Consider the following 18301-nt stretch of genomic DNA (forward strand, 5'->3'; position numbering starts at 1 on the left):
TCCGAGTCACTGGGAAAACTGCTCAGGACCTGGAAAGAGAGGTCCGGGACATGCTGGCTTTGGGGGTGATCCAGCCATCTGCCAGCCCTTGGGCCTCGCCGGTGGTGCTGGTCCCCAAAAAGGACGGGTCGGTCCGGTTCTGTGTGGACTATCGGAAGCTCAATGCCATCACTGTATCTGATGCCTACCCCATGCCCAGGCCGGACGAGCTCCTAGACAAACTGGGAGGAGCTCGGTACCTCACCACCATGGACCTTACAAAGGGCTACTGGCAAGTGCCGCTGGATGCAGATGCCCGGCTGAAATCGGCCTTTATCACCCCTCTGGGGCTCTATGAGTTCCTGACCCTGCCTGTCGGCCTCAAGGGAGCGCCGGCCACCTTCCAGCGCCTGGTGGACCAGCTCCTGAGGGGGATGGAGAGTTTTGCCGTGGCGTATATCGATGACATCTGTGTCTTTAGCCAGACCTGGGAGGACCACGTGTCCCAGGTTAGACAAGTGCTGGACCGACTCCAGGGGGCTGGGCTGACTGTAAAAGCGGAGAAGGCAAGGTGGGGATGGCGGAAGTGTCTTACCTGGGCCATCGGGTGGGGAGCGGCCGCCTAAAGCCGGAACCAGCCAAGGTGGAGGCGATCAGAGACTGGCCCGCTCCCCACACCAAAAAGCAGGTCCAAGCCTTTATTGGGATGACAGGATACTACCGAAGATTTGTGCCCCACTTTAGCGCCATAGCCACCCCCATCACTGAGCTATGCAAGAAGGGGAAGCCAGACAAGGTGGTCTGGACTGAGCAGTGCCAGGAGGCTTTCCGGGCGCTGAAGGAGGCTCTGGTCAGTGGCCCAGTTCTGGCAAACCCAGACTTTGACAAGCCCTTTGTGGTATTCACTGACGCCTCCGACACGGGACTGGGGGCAGTGTTAATGCAGGAGGATGAAAAGGGGGAGAGACACCCCATTGTGTACCTGAGCAAGAAGTTGCTACCCCGGGAGCAACACTACGCGGCCATCGAGAAGGAGTGCCTGGCCATGGTGTGGGCCCTCAAGAAACTAGAGCCCCATCTCTTCGGGCGACACTTCACCGTCTACACCGACCACTCTCCCCTGACCTGGCTGCACCCGATGAAAGGAGCCAACGCCAAGCTCCTGAGGTGGAGCCTGCTCCTGCAGGATGACGACATGGACGTGGTCCACGTGAAGGGAAGTGCCAACCTGATAGCGGACGCGCTGTCCCGGAGAGGGGGCCCCGAACTTCCCCAGGTCACTGGTCAGCGTGACCCCGCTCAGTTCAGTCTCGAAGGGGGGAGAGATGTGATGATGTGACTCAGCAGGGAGGGGGGAGTGTTCACGAGGGGGTGGGAGACCTGAGAGCCTGTCCCCTGAGCCAGGAGGGGGACGGGGAGGTGACACCTCTGCCCGGGAATGTGGACGGAGGCTGCAGCAGGGAACCTGCGGGGTGAGTTTAGTTGGCAGTTTGGAGGCTGGGGGGAGGAACACAGGGAACCCCAGGGCTGGGGTCTAAGCTCCCTGCTCCCCCAGAAGGACGTGATTGAGGGGTCCTGGTCGTACCCACAAGCTCTGTTGGGGACGGTGTTCCTGTCGTCCAATAAACCTTCCGCTTTACTGGCTGGCTGAGAGCCTCGGTGGATCCCAGGAAGAGGGGTGCAGGGCCGGGGCTCCCCCACGCTCCGTGACAGGAGCGAGGAGCCCTTGCGGCACCTTAGAGACACCCGTTTATCTGAGCGTGAGCTCTCGGGAGTCTAAGCGTCCTGGGATGCACGGCGTGGCGAGTGCGGGGGGAGACTTATATTCCCCCAGAGAACAGGAAACCTGGAACCAGAGTGATCAGCTGGGGGGGCCATCGTCAGCAAAACCAGGGCGGCCCATTTCCAACCGTGGACGAGAAGGTGTGAGTAACGGGGGGGGGGCATGATACAAAGTAAAACTCTCCCCCCCCCAGCTAATTTCCCCCCTGCACTGTTCCTCGCGCCTTCTTCTCAACGGCTGGAAATGGGCCGCCCTGGTTATCCTGACACCCCCACCCAGCCCCCTGAGCCACCCCCCCGCCCGCACCCTGCCCCCTGAGCCACCCCCCACCCGCACCCAGCCCCCTGAGCCACCCCCCCGCCCGCACCCTGCCCCCTGAGCCACCCCCCACCCGCACCCAGCCCCCTGAGCTACCCCCCACCCGCACCCTGCCCCCTGAGCTACCCCCCACCCGCACCCTGCCCCCTGAGCTACCCCCCACCCCCACCCAGCCCCCTGAGCCACCCCCCCGCACGCACCCTGCCCCCTGAGCCACCCCCCACCCGCACCCTGCCCCCTGAGCCACCCCCCCGCACGCACCCTGCCCCCTGAGCCACCCCCCACCCGCATCCAGCCCCCTGAGCTACCCCCCTCCCTGCCCCCTGAGCCACCCCCCCACCCACACCCTGCCCCCTGAGCCACCCCCCACCCGCACCCAACCCCCTGAGCTACCCCCTTCCCTGCCCCCTGAGCCACCCCCCCGCACGCACCCTGCCCCCTGAGCTACCCCCCACCCCCACCCAGCCCCCTGAGCCACCCCCCCGCACGCACCCTGCCCCCTGAGCCACCCCCCACCCGCACCCTGCCCCCTGAGCCACCCCCCCGCACGCACCCTGCCCCCTGAGCCACCCCCCACCCGCACCCAGCCCCCTGAGCTACCCCCCTCCCTGCCCCCTGAGCCACCCCCCCGCACGCACCCTGCCCCCTGAGCTACCCCCCACCCGCACCCTGCCCCCTGAGCCACCCCCCCGCACGCACCCTGCCCCCTGAGCCACCCCCCACCCGCATCCAGCCCCCTGAGCTACCCCCCTCCCTGCCCCCTGAGCCACCCCCCCACCCGCACCCTGCCCCAGCTACCCCCCTCCCTGCCCCCTGAGCCACCCCCCCACCCACACCCTGCCCCCTGAGCTACCCCCCTCCCTGCCCCCTGAGCCACCCCCCACCCACACCCTGCCCCCTGAGCTACCCCCCTCCCTGCCCCCTGAGCCACCCCCCCCACCCGCACCCAGCCCCCTGAGCTACCCCCCTCCCTGCCCCCTGAGCCACCCCCCCACCCGCACCCAGCCCCCTGAGCTACCCCCCTCCCTGCCCCCTGAGCCACCCCCCCACCCGCACCCAGCCCCAGCTACCCCCCTCCTTGCCCCCTGAGCCACCCCCCCACCCGCACCCAGCCCCAGCTACCCCCCTCCTTGCCCCCTGAGCCACCCCCCCACCCGCACCCAGCCCCAGCTACCCCCCTCCCTGCCCCCTGAGCCACCCCCCCACCCGCACCCAGCCCCCAGCTACCCCCCTCCCTGCCCCCTGAGCCACCCCCCCACCCGCCCCCAGCCCCCAGCTACCCCCCTCCTTGCCCCCTGAGCCACCCCCCCACCCGCACCCAGCCCCAGCTACCCCCCTCCCTGCCCCCTGAGCTACCCCCCCACCCGCACCCAGCCCCAGCTACCCCCCACCCTGCCCCCTGAGCCACCCCCCACCCGCACCCTGCCCCCTGAGCCACCCCCCCTTCCTGCCCCCTGAGCCACCCCCCCACCCGCCGCCAGCCCCCAGCTACCCCCCTCCTTGCCCCCTGAGTGGTTTTGCACGTTTTTGAGCTGAGCCCCCTCCTTTGAGTTATAATTTTTGGTTGACCCCCTCCCCTATTATCTGGAAGAACGACCGAAGTGTTTAAGCTTAAGGAGCCCCTGGAATCACCATTAAAGTTAACCCCCTCCCAAATCTGAAATCTGATGGGGGGGGGCGGGGGCCTGAGTCGGGGTGTGTGACTGTGGGGGGGCTGTGGGGAGAGGGGATCTTGTGCTCTCTGGGCAAGGGGGGAGTCAGCAACCAGGACATGAGCTTGTGCGAGGAAGTGACTCATTCCCCCCCCCGCCCCCCCCGGGGAGCTCACCCTTCGCAGAGACCGGCCTGGGCCCGGCTGCTGAGACCCAGCGGAGAAAGCCCCTGCCCCAGTGCAGCTGGCCTCGGCGTAGGTATGGGGGGGCCCACAAGCTGAGAGCGGGGGGCTGCGGGGAGGGGGAGGCAGGGATCCGGAGAACAGAGATCAGACCCTGGGCACGTCCTGGGGTAATGGCCAAGCCCCTGCTGCGTCCCCACCCCGTCCGAGCTGGGGGGGGACTTCCCCTGGGCCCAGCCGGGGTGGGGAATTTCTCTGGCTGGGACGAGCCCCCCCAGCTGATGGAGAGACCTCGGGGAAAGCGCGGGAATTGGTGGCTCTCATCGACGCCTAGAAGATCAGGGTTGGAAGGGAGGCATCTAGTCCAAGACCCCTGCTCAAAGCAGGACCAATCCCCAGCTAAATCATCCCATAGGGCGTGTGTGTGTGTGTGTGTGTGTGGGGGGGGTGTTTGTGGGGCTGGTGGGCAGACCCGTCCCTGCTGGGGTTTCCCCTCTGGGGGTCTGACGGTGTCCGGGAGGGAAGGGGGGGTGCAAGAAGAAAGGGAGGGAAGAGACAGAGTGAAATGCGGTAGATTGAAACCGTCTCCACCGAGTCAGGAAATTGCAAGGAGAGGAGAAGAGAAGGGTTCCCAAAGCAGCAGGAAGGGGGGGTGGTGATGAAATCACCTCTGAATTTGACAAGGAGGGGAACGGTTTTGCTGTTTCTCTCTCCAATATTGATAAAATTCTCCCCACGTCTTCCCCCATTTCTCTCTGTCACATAGGGCTATAAAATACACGTGGATCTCCCCCCCCCTCCCCCCGGTTTTCTTTCTAATTGTAAAACGTTAATATGAAACCTTTTGCATTTGGCCCCTTTCCTCAGATTATTGAATATTGACACAGAGTCCTTGGTAATGTTCCCCTCTCTTTCTCTTTGTAAAAGATTGATAATCCATTAGCTCACGTTTTACCTCCACTGATTGTCGACTATTGATATAAAATCCCTGACACTGTCCCAGTTTCCTCTCTCATTTGTGAAAATTGATGCAAAATTCCTTAGTTTCCACCTTTTCCTTTCATTAGAAACCACTGATCCCAAAGCGCAGGTTTTGCTATTTTCGGTGTAATGATCAAAGGTCAGATAAAATCCGCCCAGGTTTGGAGTTGTTCCCCCCCCCTTGTTCTTTAATGACCACACTTTCCCCTTTCGGGAGGAAATCTGCCCCCCTGAGTCGTTCTCCACAGGGGAGGTGGCCGGGGGCTGGATTCCCTAGTGATCGGCTTTGCCCTCTCGTTTATGTCCCCTTTTATCTCCATTTAAATGGTGGCTGATTAGAGTGACTTGTCCTATATTTAGTAGACCTCAAAACCAGAGGCCTCACCATATTTGGGGGATCAGTGTCTCCCAGCTGCTAACGGGACAGCTGGCTGGACCCTTTCCTTTCCCCCCCGATGGGGCAGGCTGAGGGGGTCACTCCCCTTGGGGCAGGGCGGCAGACCAAGTAACTACTTCTAAGTGAGAGCTGGACAGATTTCGGAGTTGCATTGTGTGACGGGGGTGTTACGTTCCCCAAAACTCCAACTTCAGGGCTTCAGCCGGGCCCTGCAGGTGTGAAGAAGGGATTGCCTCCCTGCCCAGATAGATCTGGGCTTTTTGTCTCCTTCCTCCGAAGTGTGGGAGACGGCCATGGCTGGAGACGGGACATGGGGTGGGGTGGGGTCGGGGCTCTGGGGTGGCACCAAACATTCCCTCTCGCGGGTGCTTGGCTGGCTGGTTCTTGCTCACGTGCCCAGGGTCCAACCGATCGCGGTGTGTGGGGTCTGGAGGGAATTTCCCCCCGCATCAGACTGGCAGTGACCAAGGAGGGGGGTCTGCCCTTGCTCTGCCGCGTGTGGGTCACTCACCACGATTAACGGGGTGTATCTCACTCACTCATTTCCCTGCCGTGCCAGGGGCCGTCAGCAGCCCGCAGTCCCCCCTCACTTCTCCCTGCAGCGCAGAATAGTTTAGGCTCCTGTGGGCTCTGAGACTTTGGTCTCAGGTCAGTTGTTGGGTTTAGTGTGCGATGCTGGTTGGTGCTGGTGGTGTGTGATATACAGGAGGTCAGGCCAGAAGACCAGGGGGTCCCTTCTGGCCTTAAACCCTGTGACTATGGCTCAGTGACTCTGACCAGAGTATCCCCAAACCCCATAACAAATGGTCTCCACGAAGGGTTCCTTCCTCCAGCCCTGAGATGCAGCCACCTCTGAGGTGGGTCAGTGGCCATTATTGGTCAGGGACAGGGCTGGAAGTTTTTTAACTGTTGTGGCTCCTCCGTGCCCTCCATCCTCCGGTGAAAGCATCGCGCAGGGCTCCCTCTGCCTGTGTGAATGGCTGGCAGGGGGTGCAGGTACTAATATCGAATCTGTGTCACAGCTCAGGGAACTGCCCCTGTGTTCCCCCTCCTGGCCCACGCTTAGGCTTCTGGCTCCTCGCAGTCACCTCGCTTGGGCAGAGACCCGCTGCTTTCTCCCTCCGGACGGGGTGTTTCCTGGCCGCACAGCTCCCTGCCTATACAGTGATATTCCCAGCAAGCCAGACTACCCGAACAGGCCAGCCTGTGTACCCGGCCTTTTCTCCAGCTGCTGTGAACAGCACCACGGCCTGCAGTTATATGATGCCACACAAAGCTTTCTGAGCAAACACTTATTCTTAAGGGGAAAACATTACAGAGAGAACATATTTAAACAATAAAAGAACCTACAGGCCTGCTAAAAAGCTTCCCAGAGCTCCTCTCCCCGCCAACACACCCAAGGCTCCCCCAGGGCCTGGCAGGAGTCAGCCCTTCAAACCCCACCAAGGTTTGTGGTTACCAGCTGAGAACAGCCTTAGCTCATAACCAGAGCGGCCGCAAACAGGTCAGTCTTTTCTAGACTCAGCCGGGGCCTTTGATCTCGGCCGCCTGGAACAGGTGATAAGCAGGCAAAGGCCCGCTCCTCTGGGCATAGCTCCAAAACGGGGGTGGATTAGCACACGTGCCCATGGGGCCCATGCCCAGTGGCCCTGGCATGCTTCCCCTCCCCCTCCGTGCGGAACTGGCCCGAGCCCCCCTGAACCCCCGCTGCTCACCCTTCCCCCAAGGCTCTTTTGGGCAAAAGTTGGCATCTGTCCTGTTTGCCCAAATGCCTACTTTTGCCAAAAAAAAAAAAAAAAAAAAGTCGAGACATCCGGGGCCAAAATGGGGCATCTGGTCACCCTCCAGGGATTCGCACCACAAATGTTTTGGTGGCCACAGAATGCGGCCACCAATTCTTGCCTGGCAATTTTTCCTGAAAATCCTTAATTAACTTTAGAGGGGGGGAAAGAACCAAATAAATACGCACGTGCCCATGTCCAAATCATAGCAATTTATTTGGGCTGGGTCTTTTTTGTAGACTCAATAATAAATAATAACATATAGTGGTCTCTATTCTTTAGTGGACCTAAGCAGACGAGAAATGCCGATAAGGGGCTCTGTTTGTTCTTGTCTTTTTTTGTTGTTTCTTTTGATTTTTTGGTTAAATTTTTTTTTTTTTTACTCTGGCTAGCTAGTCAGCCTGCGTCTGTGAAAAGTGAGATTCGTCCGTCGGTTAATGTCACTTCTCACAGCAGCCGACTTGTTAGCTGGCTGGGAGGCGGTGAAAAGTGATATTAACCAACATACAAGGATCACTTTTCACGGCAGACTCACTCGGCCCTGGCAACCCCGGGGGCAAATTAAGCCTCGGATGGGGTGGTCGGTAGGGCGGGGCCAGGCCTGGGGAATCCCCCCAAATGACTCCTGCGGTTCTGCTCTCTTCTGCCCTTTGGGTCAGAGTCTGTGTCACTGGGAGAGTTTCAAAATCTCCCTCAGTTTCGTGCTGCTGGGAGGGGGCCGGGGCCGTGTAATAGAAACGGGACCAAGCGTTTTCTCAGCCTGGCCCCAGCTACAAGGTTTGTCTGCAGGGAAAAGCCCCTGGGGGAACCTCTGCTGTGACGTGAACTCAACCCTGCTCTGACTGCCTCCCCTTTCCCCCTCCCAGGCTGCCGAGCCCTGGCCAGGGCTTGCTCCGGCTGGTCCCAGCCTCCCCGGCGACAGGGAGCGGAAACAGGGGCCATGGAGCCCGCTCAGGTAGGGATCCTGGTCGAGAGAGAGGAGCAGAAACTCCCCAGGAGGGAGGAACTTGTGGGGAGTTTGGTCTGGAGGTGGGAGAGGGCAGAAAACAGCCAGGGTGGATAAAAGGAGGGGGCCAGGGTGTGACCCACCTGCAAGGGCTTGTTTCACCCGGGCCCGTGATTCCAGGAACAGACCCATGAGGTTTGGGGGTGGAAGTTCCCAAATTTGTGCGACAGGAAACAACACAAACACCACCCCCCCCCCGCCGCAGAGAAGTTTGGGAAAAATTACCAGCTCCCCAGTGCTGGAGCCGCCAGCCAGAGTGTAGAGGAGTCCCTGTGTATTTAACGCAGTTTTATTAACCAGGAGGTAAATAGCACGTAACCGGGTAAAACCCTATAGTCAGGGTCACTGCTGCCCACGCCCGATAATACCCACGAATGTCTCCAGCCATGTGTCCTGACGCAGCAAATGCAAAATGCAAGAGTCCCGTGGGCCGGCGGACTCCCGAGGAGCCTTGACGGCCAGTGACTACGGTTAGCAACTTGGCCGACAGCTCGAGCGACTCACGCAGGGGAGCACGTGGCAAGTCTGTCCACAGAAAAACCCCCAAACCCTGACCCCCTGGCTTGAAGACACAGCTCAGGGAGCTGGAGGGCTAACTCAGGCTGGCTGGGAGGAAGGGGGGAGTTTCCCCAGAAAAGCTGTACAACCCGGTAGGGTTGCCAGGTGTCCTGTTTTCGACCCGAACGTCTGGTCGAAAAGAGACCCAGGCGGCTCTGACGGGGCCGTTAGTCAGGTTGGCGGGGCTGGTAGGCTCCCTACCTGGCTCCGCGCAGCTCCCGGAAGCAGAGACATGTCCCTGTGGCTCTGAGGGGCAGAGGTGGCCAGGGAGGCTTCACGCGCTGACCCCGCCCCGTGCGCCGGCTCCGCAGTTCCCATTGGCCGGGAACCGCCTGTGGGTGGAGGCAGTGCGCACTGTGCAGAGCCACCTGGCTGCGCCTCCGCCTAGGAACCGAGGGAGCCCCCTGAGGTGAGTGCCACCCAGAGCCCGCTCCCCTGTGCCCCAGCCTGGAGCCCCCTCCCACACCCGAACTCCTTCTTGGAGCCCGCATCCCCTCCTGCACCCCAACCCCCTGCCCGAGCTCAGAACCTCCTCCCACACCCAAACTTCCTCCTGGAGCCTGCACCCCATACCCCCTCCCACACCCCAACCCCAACGCCAGCCCTGAGCTCCTCCCGCACCCGAACACCCTCCCGGAGCCTGCCAGGACTCTGGGGGAGCCTCCTCTCTGTGAGCAGCCTGTCTTCAGGGCAAGAAGCTCACCCGGCTCCACCTTCCTGGGTCTGACCTCGGAGCATTCAGCCTCCCCTGCCCCTCCGTGCGCTTGCCCCAGCCAGTCCGCCCAGGTGGGGTCCTGGGGAAGCCAGAGGGTCCTGCCCCCCAACTCCGCAGTCAGACGGGACTCTCAGCCAGCCGGGAAAACAGAGGTTTATTAGACGACAGGAACACAGCGTAGAACAGAGCTTGTTAGCACAGAAATCAGTGACTTTCAGCCAAGTCCATCTTGGGAGTCCTGGGCCAGATGCCCTGGACTCCCCCTCTTCCAGTCCCCCCACGCAGATTGCCCGCTTCCCGCGACCCGATCTCCGACACCCCCCTCATGCCCCCCTCCTTCTCTTTGTCTCACCTCCCGGGGCAAAAGGTGTCACCTGGTCACATCCCTGTCCTGGGGCTCAGGTTACGAAGGGCACCGGCCATCACCTACATGCAGACAGCTGGGCAAACTCACCACCGGCCCCGAGGGCCTCAGCAAAAACCACACACCCGATTCCCACCACCGACGTGTTGGTGCAGTACACAAGGGAAACTGAGGAACGCAGAGTGTTAGTATAGGACAGTAAGACTCTCATGCAACATAACCAGGTGAATAAACCCCCACTTTGTCACAGCCTGTTTCCCTCTCTCTGCTGGGGGGGGGTGAGGGTCTCTCTCTTTCTCCCCTCACCCCGATGCCTCCTGGCTGCTCTGAGCAGGCTGGGGGTGGGACCCTGCTGACTGTGAGCCTCCCAGAGTTTGCATTGAGTTGGCCCTGCTCCCCGGTGACTAGTGGGGCTGTGAGTGGGGCAGCAGGTCCTGAGCGGGGGGCTCTTGCTCTTTCAGGGGCCGGTGACCTTCGAGGAGGTGGCTGTGTATTTCACCAGGGAAGAGGGGGCTCTGCTGGACCCCGCTCAGAGAGCCCTCTACAGAGACGTCATGCAGGAGAACTACGAGAATGTGACCTCGCTGGGTAAGGATTCCCGTCCCCGCAGTTCTTGGAAGGCGGAAATGAGGAGTTAAGGTTCACGTCACCCCCACAGTGTAACCTTAACTCTGCCCTGTCTCAGCAACGCCCCAACATGCCAGGGACACACGCCCCAGCCCTGTGCCCTGCCCTGCCCCACAGCACTGGGAACAGAGCCCAGGAGCGGAATAGCACAAAGTCTCACGCCCGGGCTCGCGTCTGGCGTGGGGAACGGAAGCTGCCGTCGCTCTGACACTGAGCCTGTTCCACACGCACCACCACAGACGTGCAAAATGTTCCCCTCCCTTCACCTTCCCTCTGAGCCATTCCTTCACCAGCCCTCCCTGAGCCCTGGAGACCCCTCGCTCGTGTCCCACCAGACGGCTGAGCGGGCCCCAGGTGGGACCGCCACGGGCAGCCGTGACCGGAGGCAGGGTGGCTCTGTAGCTATCAATGGTCCGTGTCTGTGCGGATGCCTTACTCCCTAATACCAGGTACCCAGCTGTTTACTGAACCCTTACCTACCCCAACGGGGGCAGTCCGAAGAGAAACGCCCTATCGGTCCAGCACAGAGCCCTCTCTTTGAATCCCTCCACTGGCTCTCTGAGGGTCTGGCACAGCAAAGAAGCTGCTCGTCTCACAGCCTGTCCCCACCTGACCTGTCCTCTCTTGTTCTGACTCCCACCTCCGAACAGCCCGTGACGCCAGCCTCCATCACCCCCTCGTTCCCTTTTCGAACAGTTCCCTTCGTGCCTTCTCCCATGTCGCTCCTTGTGCTTCGGGGGGAGCTGCCCATGCACATCCCACAGACGACCTCGGTCTCCTCCTTCCCATCCCTCCTTAACACTCTTCTTCTCCATGATGCCCACAAAAACATAACAATGGCTAGACTATTGGCGTGCCAAGACCACTGCCCGTCATGGTGATCAACGAGGATGGATATTAGGAAAAACTTTTTCACTCGGAGGGTGGTGAAACACTGGAATGCGTTACCTAGGGAGGTGGTAGAATCTCCTTCCTTAGAAGTTTTTAAGGTCAGGCTTGACAAAGCCCTGGCTGGGATGATTTAATTGGGGATCGGTCCTGCTTTGAGCAGGGGGTTGGACTAGATGACCTCCTGAGGTCCCTTCCAACCCTGATCTTCTATGAATCGTCCCGGTGTTTCCTTGCACTCCCTCGTCTGTCCGTACCCACCTATCCCTCGTCTCGTTCTCAGATTGTCAGCCTTTGCGGGCAGGGATCTGTGTTTGTAAAATGTCCGGCACCCTGGGGCCCTGATCCACAGCTGGGACTACAAGGAGCTACCGTCAGAGAAGTTGACAGTCAGTAATAATGGGAAGAGTCTGGGCACTGGGCCTGGGCGGCCTGGCAGAGGGAGGTTTGGGTCATGAGTTGGCAGGGCTGTGGGTAACGGGAAGGAAGGAAGGAACACAAGGAGTCTCAGGAGGTGGGAGGGCGGAGATTGGTAGGGAGAAGGGGACCTGGTATCATAGCTACACGTCTGTCTCCTTCCAGGTCTTTCCGGGCACTGTCGCTTAACAAGGGACCACCCCGGTGTGTCTCAGCGTGAGCCATTCGCCTTCCCTTTCTGCTAGTTTTCCTAAACCGAATTATTCACACCACTAATATGCTACTATCCAGGTCAACACACAGCATTCACCAACATTACAGTGCAGCTCCAACTCTGTCTCGGTGGGGGGTTGGGGAAATTGGACGAAGGGAGACCTGGGAAGTTTGTGGCGGGGGTCAGTGGGACATAGGGGAGGTGAGGTTTGGGGGATGTGGAGCTATGGGGGATCCCAGACCATAAACACAGAATCCCTGCCCAGGCCATATTGATAGAGAGCCTGCAGCCCCTTCTTACGACAGTCCAGGTTCACTTTGGTGTACGTACCTTTTTCAAATGTTATATTCTCTTCTCCTCGCTCTACGGCTCGGGGCCACATCTCTTCCCTGCACCCTGTGGCCCAGGCACCTTTGCTGAAAGCTCGTGTTCCTCGCAAAGACCATACGCTCCATCCCTGCCACACACGTGTGCTTTCTAGTGATGTCCTCGGTTGGTAGGGAAACTTCTGGGGACTGAAAGGGTCTCACTTCACCCCCTCTCCATCTGCAGCAGCCACAGTCTGTCTTCCCGGCAGATTCCTGGCATCTCTGAGTCGGTCCCTCCTGAAGCCGCAGGGCCTGATTCTTCTTTCTCGCTTTCTCCTTTCCAGAGGAATCAGGGTCTGTTGCTCCTAAAATATAGAATCTAATTCACTGGAGTTATCCACACACTGAGGGGTATTCATATACTCCCTTCCATTACCCCTGACTTACTAGAGTCCCTATTTCCTCAAAATGAGCTTTCCTGACATACAATATCTCTGACATACGGCATTCTGGGGCCTCTGCGCTCCCTCTTCTTCCTCACTGTGCTGAACCCCACCAGCCAATGCTCACCTCTGCCAGCTCTCCTAGTCTCTGGTCCTCTCTATGTCAGAAAAAAGCATTTCTAGGGGGGACCTACCCACAATCTGGAGTCATCACTGCCTGGGACATGGAATTAGCTTTGCTGTGTTTTAGGAGTTGGATGAGTGTCTGGCCCTGTGTGGTCACAGGAGAGATGGGGATGCTTAAATCCCCCAAAGGCAGAGTGTCCAGCACCTTTGTGTAACTTGGGAGCTGGGCCTGGTTTTTCACTGCCTTAAAATGGCCTGGGGTTAAAACAATATTTTTTCTCGCAAGTGTCCCATGAATTCACCTGATGTCCCTTGTTTTCTTTCCCCCGAGCAGGGTTTCCAGTTTCCAAACCTGATGTGATCTCCCAGCTGGAACAAGGGGAAGAGCCCTGGGTCCTAGATATACAGGACTCAGAAAACCAAAGGATCCTGAGAGGTGCCTGCCCAGGTGAGGAACAATTAAACCATCTGCGATTCCCTACAAAGACCTTGTGATCTCGCTCAGTTCAGGATTTTCCCCAGCATGTGCCGTATCCTCAGGGCAGATATTGCTCATGGCTTCCTGCCCATCCTGACTGACACCTGGCAGTAGCTCCCTCCCTGTCCTCCTGAGTGTTTGGATAGGACGTGGGAGCAGAATTGATCCCTTTTCTCTCCCCTATGGGGGAAAGTTTGGGGAATTCAGTTCCTGATTGTTTCCATCTCCCCAACACTTACGTGGGTTGTCCGTTCCAGTTCCTGAGGTTTCTCTCTCTATCCCAGCAGGTGGTGGGATGGTGAGTGAGAACGGGGAGCAGACTCTTCAGCAGATGGACGCGGAGCAAGGGGAACCGCACAGGATGGTATTGCAACGAGCCAAAGGGCGTGTGTCCAGACGTCTTGAGCAAGGAAAATCTCGTGGGAGTCAGCACAGGCCAGCGAGGCAGCAGCCAGGGGAGAAGGCGGGTAAATCCGTTAATTGTCGGGCAACTCACAAAGACCTCAAGGGAACCACAGGCCAGCCCAGAATCCTCACCGGAGAGAGAAAAAACACCGGCGCTGAGGGTGGGAAAAACGTCCGTAGCCGTTCGACCTTCATTAGACATCAGAAAATCCGCACCAGAGAGCGACCCTATCAGTGCCGTGCGTGCGGGAAAACCTTCACGCGGCGCCCACACCTCGTTAGACATAAAATAATCCACACGCGGAAGAGGCCCTCCGACTGCTGTGAGTGCAAGAGAAGCTTCAGCCAGAACTCCAACGTTATTAGTCACATACTGGTCCCAGTATATACCCCAGTGCTGGTCCCCGTGCTGGTCCCCGTGCTGGTCCCAGTCAGACCCCTCTACTGGTCCTGGTAAGACCCCCATACTGGTAACAGTTAGACCCCAATACTGGTCCCAGTGCTTCTCCCAGTACGTACTGTGACACAGTGGGAATGTTCTTAATGTTTTCTCAGACTACTGTGCGCGTGCCTCAGTTTCCCCTCTGCGTCACTCAAGTGTTTGGGTGGCGGGGTAAGAGTGTATGATCATGGCAGCGACCCCTAGAGGGCAGGAGTGACTGGCGGCCTGGGACAGAGACCGGCCAACGCTCTGTAGCCTGGCAGCTGATGGCCAGGCCACCTCCTCTGCAAGACGCAGGAGATCCGGGTGGGTGGGGATGGGGCAGGGCAAGCCCCTGGGCCCCAACTCCATTTCCCTGGCAGGAGCACTGGGGGATGGAAAGAGGGGGGACTGCAGGCAGAAGGGGTGGGGAAAGGCCCCCACTTGCTCTGGCCCAGGGCCCCACAAACCCCTAATTCTCCTCTGGGAAGAATAAGCTACAAGCGGCCTGGGACGGGCCCTTTAAGGTCGTCAAACAGTTAAATGAGGAGAACGAGGTAGTAAACCGGTCCAGCCGGGCTCACAGCCTCTGCCACCACGGGGGAGCCGTACTGAGACAGAGAGAAGGACTGTCTGGCCATGGGGTGGGCTCTTTAACAAGTGCAGCCAGATCTATTTGGGCGGCTCTTTACTGTGTACGTGGACCACTTGCCTCTGATGTGGTTGCACCAAATGAAAGGGGCCAGTGCCAAGCTGCTGAGATGGAGTCTGGTCCTCCGGGATTACGAGAGGGAGGTGGTCCATGTTAAGGGGAGGGCCAATGTTCTAGCTGATGCTTTGTCAGAGAGACGGGGGGTCCTGACCTTCCCCAGGTCACCGGTTAAGTGACCCCACTCAGTTTGGTCTCAAAGGCGGGGAGAGATATGACAAAGTGGGAATGTTCTGAATGTTTTCTCTGACTACTGTGTATATGTGCCTCAGTTTCCCCTATGTATTTGGGTGGCGGGGTAAGAGTGTGTGATCATTGCAGCGACCCCTAGAGGGCAGGGTGTGACTAGCTGCCTGGGACAGAGACCGGCCAATGCTCTGTAGCCTGGCAACTGGTGGCCAGGCCTCAACCTCTGCAAGAATCAGCCAGTGGTGTTAATTATGCAGTCGAGTTTCCTGCATTTGGGGAAATCGCAGGGGAAGCCACTGTGCAATGGATGAACCTCACCCTGGGAAAACCACCTTGATGATCCTAGGTTTCAGAGTAGCAGCCGTGTTAGTCTGTATCAGTAAAAAGAACAGGAGGACTTGTGTCACCTTAGAGACTAACCAATTTATTTGAGCATAAGCTTTCGAGGGCTAAAATCCACTTCATCAGATGCATGCAGTGGAAAATACAGTCGGAAGATTTGATATACACAGAGAACATGAAACAATGGGTGTTGCCATACCCACTCTAATGAGAGTGATCAGTTAAGGTGAGCTATTACAGACCTAAAAGTGGCAATTCTTCAACAAAAAAACTTCAAAACCAGACTCCAACAAGAAACTGCTGAACTGGAATTAATTTGCAAACTGGACACCATCAAATTAGGCTTGAATAAAGCCTGGGAGTGGATGGGTCATTACACAAAGTAAAACTATTTCCCCCTGTTTATTTTCCCCCCTACTGTTACTCACACCTTCTTGTCAACTGTTGGAAATGGGCCCTCCTGATTATCACTATAAAAGGTTTTTTTTTCTCCTGCTGATAATAGCCCACCTTAACTGATCACTCTCGTTAAGAGACCCCCATTGTTAAGAGACCCCCATTGTTTCATGTTCTCTGTGTGTATATATATAATCTTCCTACTTGTATTTTCCACTGCATGCATCTGATGAAGTGGGTTTTATCCCACGAAAGCTTATGCTCAAATACATGTGTTAGTCTCTAAGGTGCCACAAGTCCTCCCCGTTCTTTTTTCTTCATGATCATAGTATCTCCCCTGCCAGGTGTTAATGCAGAGCAGGTGACCTGCCGACCTGGGAAACAGACAAAGGAAGGAGGAGGGGCAACAGCGTGGCTGAGGCCAGGCAGCTGGAACTGGTTCAGTCTGGGGTTTGGGGACTCGGGGGGCAGGGCTGGGGCTCTGCACCCCCTGCCCGCCAAGATGGACTTTGCTGAAAGTTCCTGATTTCTGTGCTGGCAAGATCTGTCCTATGCTGTGTTCCCGTCGACGAATACACCTTCTGTTTTGCAATGCTGGCTGAGAGTCAGGTCTGACTGTGAAGTGGGGTGCAGGGCCTCCCCGGCTGTCCCTTCCTGGTGGACTCGCAGTGTGGAGCTTACGGGGTGAACAGGGGTGGACTGATGATTGCTCCAAGGTCAAACCCAGGAGAAGCCAAGGCCGAGCAGGCTCCTTGCCCCGGTGACAGCGTGGCCGGAGGGGAAGTCACGGTGCACCTGAGTGTCACGGAGTCCCTGGGCGATGCTCTGGAACTGCTCCCCATGAAGCCAGTCAGGACTCTGGGGCAGTCGCCTTCCTGTGAGCAGCCTGTCTGCAGGACACACAGCTCACACAGCTTCCACCTTCCTGGGTCTGACCTCGGAGCATTCAGCATCCTCTGCCCCTCCGTGCGCTTCCCACAGCGAGTCCGCCCAGGCGGGGCTCCTGGGGAAGCCAGAGGGTCCTGCCCCCCAACTCCGCAGTCAGACGTGACTCTCAACCAGCCAGTAAAACAGAAGGTTTATTAGACGACAGGAACATGGTCTAAAACAGAGCTTGCAGGTGCAGAGAACGGGACCCCTCAGCTGGGTCCATTTTGGGGGGCAGTGAGCCAGACAACCACGTCTGCACTTCACTCCATGTCCCAGCCAGCCCCAAACTGAAAACCCCCTCCAGCCCCTCCTCCTCTGGGCTTTGTTCCTTTCCCGGGCCAGGTGGTCACCTGATTCCTTTGTTCTCCAGCCCTTCAGCTCTCACCTTGCAGGGGGGGAGGGCCCAGGCCATCAGTTGCCAGGAAACAGGGTGTCGGCCATTCTCTGTGTCCAGACCCCTGCACACACCTGCCCTCTAGGGCTCTGCAATGATCATACACCCTTACCCCACCCCCTAGATACTTAAGAACTGCCATGGGGAAACTGAGGCACCCCCACACTATTCAGAGGAAACATTAAGAACAGTCCCACTTCGTCACACTGAGTCCTGGCAAAGCCTCAGACAGAGCAGTCCCCGAGCTCGTAAACCTGTAACTCCGTGACACAGGCCCCAGGACTGCTCCCACTAAGACGCACATACTAGCCCCAGGGCCGGTCCCAGAACATACCCCAGAAACGGTCCCAATAAGACATGCATGGTCCCAATAAGACATGCATGCTGGTTCCAGGACAGGGACCAGTTCTGCCGTATGCACTGCGACCAGTGCCGGACCGGTATGGGGGGGTCCTGCTGGGACTGTATGGGGGAGGGGGGTCATACTGGGACCAGTACGGGTGTCTCGCTGACCTAAAGGCACTGAAGGGAACCGACTGCTTCAACTCCTTACTCCCCACAACCTGGACCCCCAAACCAGGATGCTTTTCAGCCTCAACCCAGGGCCTTCCTATTCCCAGTGCCCCTCAGTCCCAACCCACAGCCCCCCTCCTCTGCAAACTGCCCCTCAGTCCCAACCCACAGGCCTGGGGCATTTTAATAATTGGGGGAGGTCCCAGGTGTTGGGGGGAGATTATGAGGATGTTACCTTTTGAGATAAAAACTAAGAAATACAGAAGTCTTTTAGAAATCTCATATTTTGGTGGGTTTTACTTAAAGCAGGGATCCAGCAGGCCAGTCTGACACCTTGGGAAGGTTTTCATGTGCGGGAAGAAACATGGGTTGGTCTGTAACTGCACCAAAGGGGGAAGAGGGTTGCTTGTAAAGGAAGAGAGAAGGCGAAATGCATCCGACGAGGATGGGATTCGAACCCACGCGTGCAGAGCACAATGGATTAGCAGTCCATCGCCTTAACCACTCAGCCACCTCATCCGAGTGGCCCAGTAATGGACAGAAGGAGAAATCTCAGTCCGGCTGCAATAGGGCCAATGAGGAGTTTTAAATATGTTAGTGGGCGCAGGGTCTGAATGAGCTCCCCCTCTCCCACCTAGTGAGGAGCTGGGGGAAAGACGTCAGGAACAGACCGAGTTTGCACAGACCCGCAGCTACGCAGCACAGTGGAGCTGCTTTGCCAAAATAGCTAGTTTTGTCTGGTGCTGGGTTACAAATCACTGAGATGTTGTTATCCTTATTGCATG

General features: G+C 58.2%; 2 protein-coding genes and 1 non-coding gene across 3 annotated transcripts in view; 1 reads left to right on the plus strand and 2 right to left on the minus strand.

The window, feature by feature from the left end:
- The window catches only part of LOC142068369 (uncharacterized), a 295529-nt gene that overhangs the window by 146208 nt on the left and 131020 nt on the right, over positions 1-18301 (minus strand).
- LOC142070328 (zinc finger protein 251-like) lies at positions 7954-14370 on the plus strand. Its single transcript, XM_075124017.1, has 4 exons — positions 7954-8028; positions 10178-10304; positions 13074-13187; positions 13505-14370. Exons 1-4 carry the CDS (start codon positions 8014-8016, stop codon positions 14077-14079), a joined length of 831 nt encoding a protein of 276 aa, XP_074980118.1. The 5' UTR covers positions 7954-8013; the 3' UTR covers positions 14080-14370.
- On the minus strand, positions 17954-18035 carry TRNAS-GCU (transfer RNA serine (anticodon GCU)). Its single transcript has one exon. It is a non-coding gene; the product is annotated as a tRNA-Ser (tRNA).

The sequence above is a fragment of the Caretta caretta genome, chromosome 28 (assembly GCF_965140235.1).
Source record: "Caretta caretta isolate rCarCar2 chromosome 28, rCarCar1.hap1, whole genome shotgun sequence".
Taxonomy (NCBI): domain Eukaryota; kingdom Metazoa; phylum Chordata; order Testudines; family Cheloniidae; genus Caretta; species Caretta caretta.

What these genes read in the sequence shown, in the direction of transcription:
- LOC142070328 (XM_075124017.1), top strand. An exon ending in CGAGAATGTGACCTCGCTGG is followed by an intron (nt 10,305 to 13,073) that starts GTAAGGATTCCC and finishes TCCCCCGAGCAG; the next exon opens with GGTTTCCAGTTTCCAAACCT. An exon ending in CCTGAGAGGTGCCTGCCCAG is followed by an intron (nt 13,188 to 13,504) that starts GTGAGGAACAAT and finishes CTATCCCAGCAG; the next exon opens with GTGGTGGGATGGTGAGTGAG.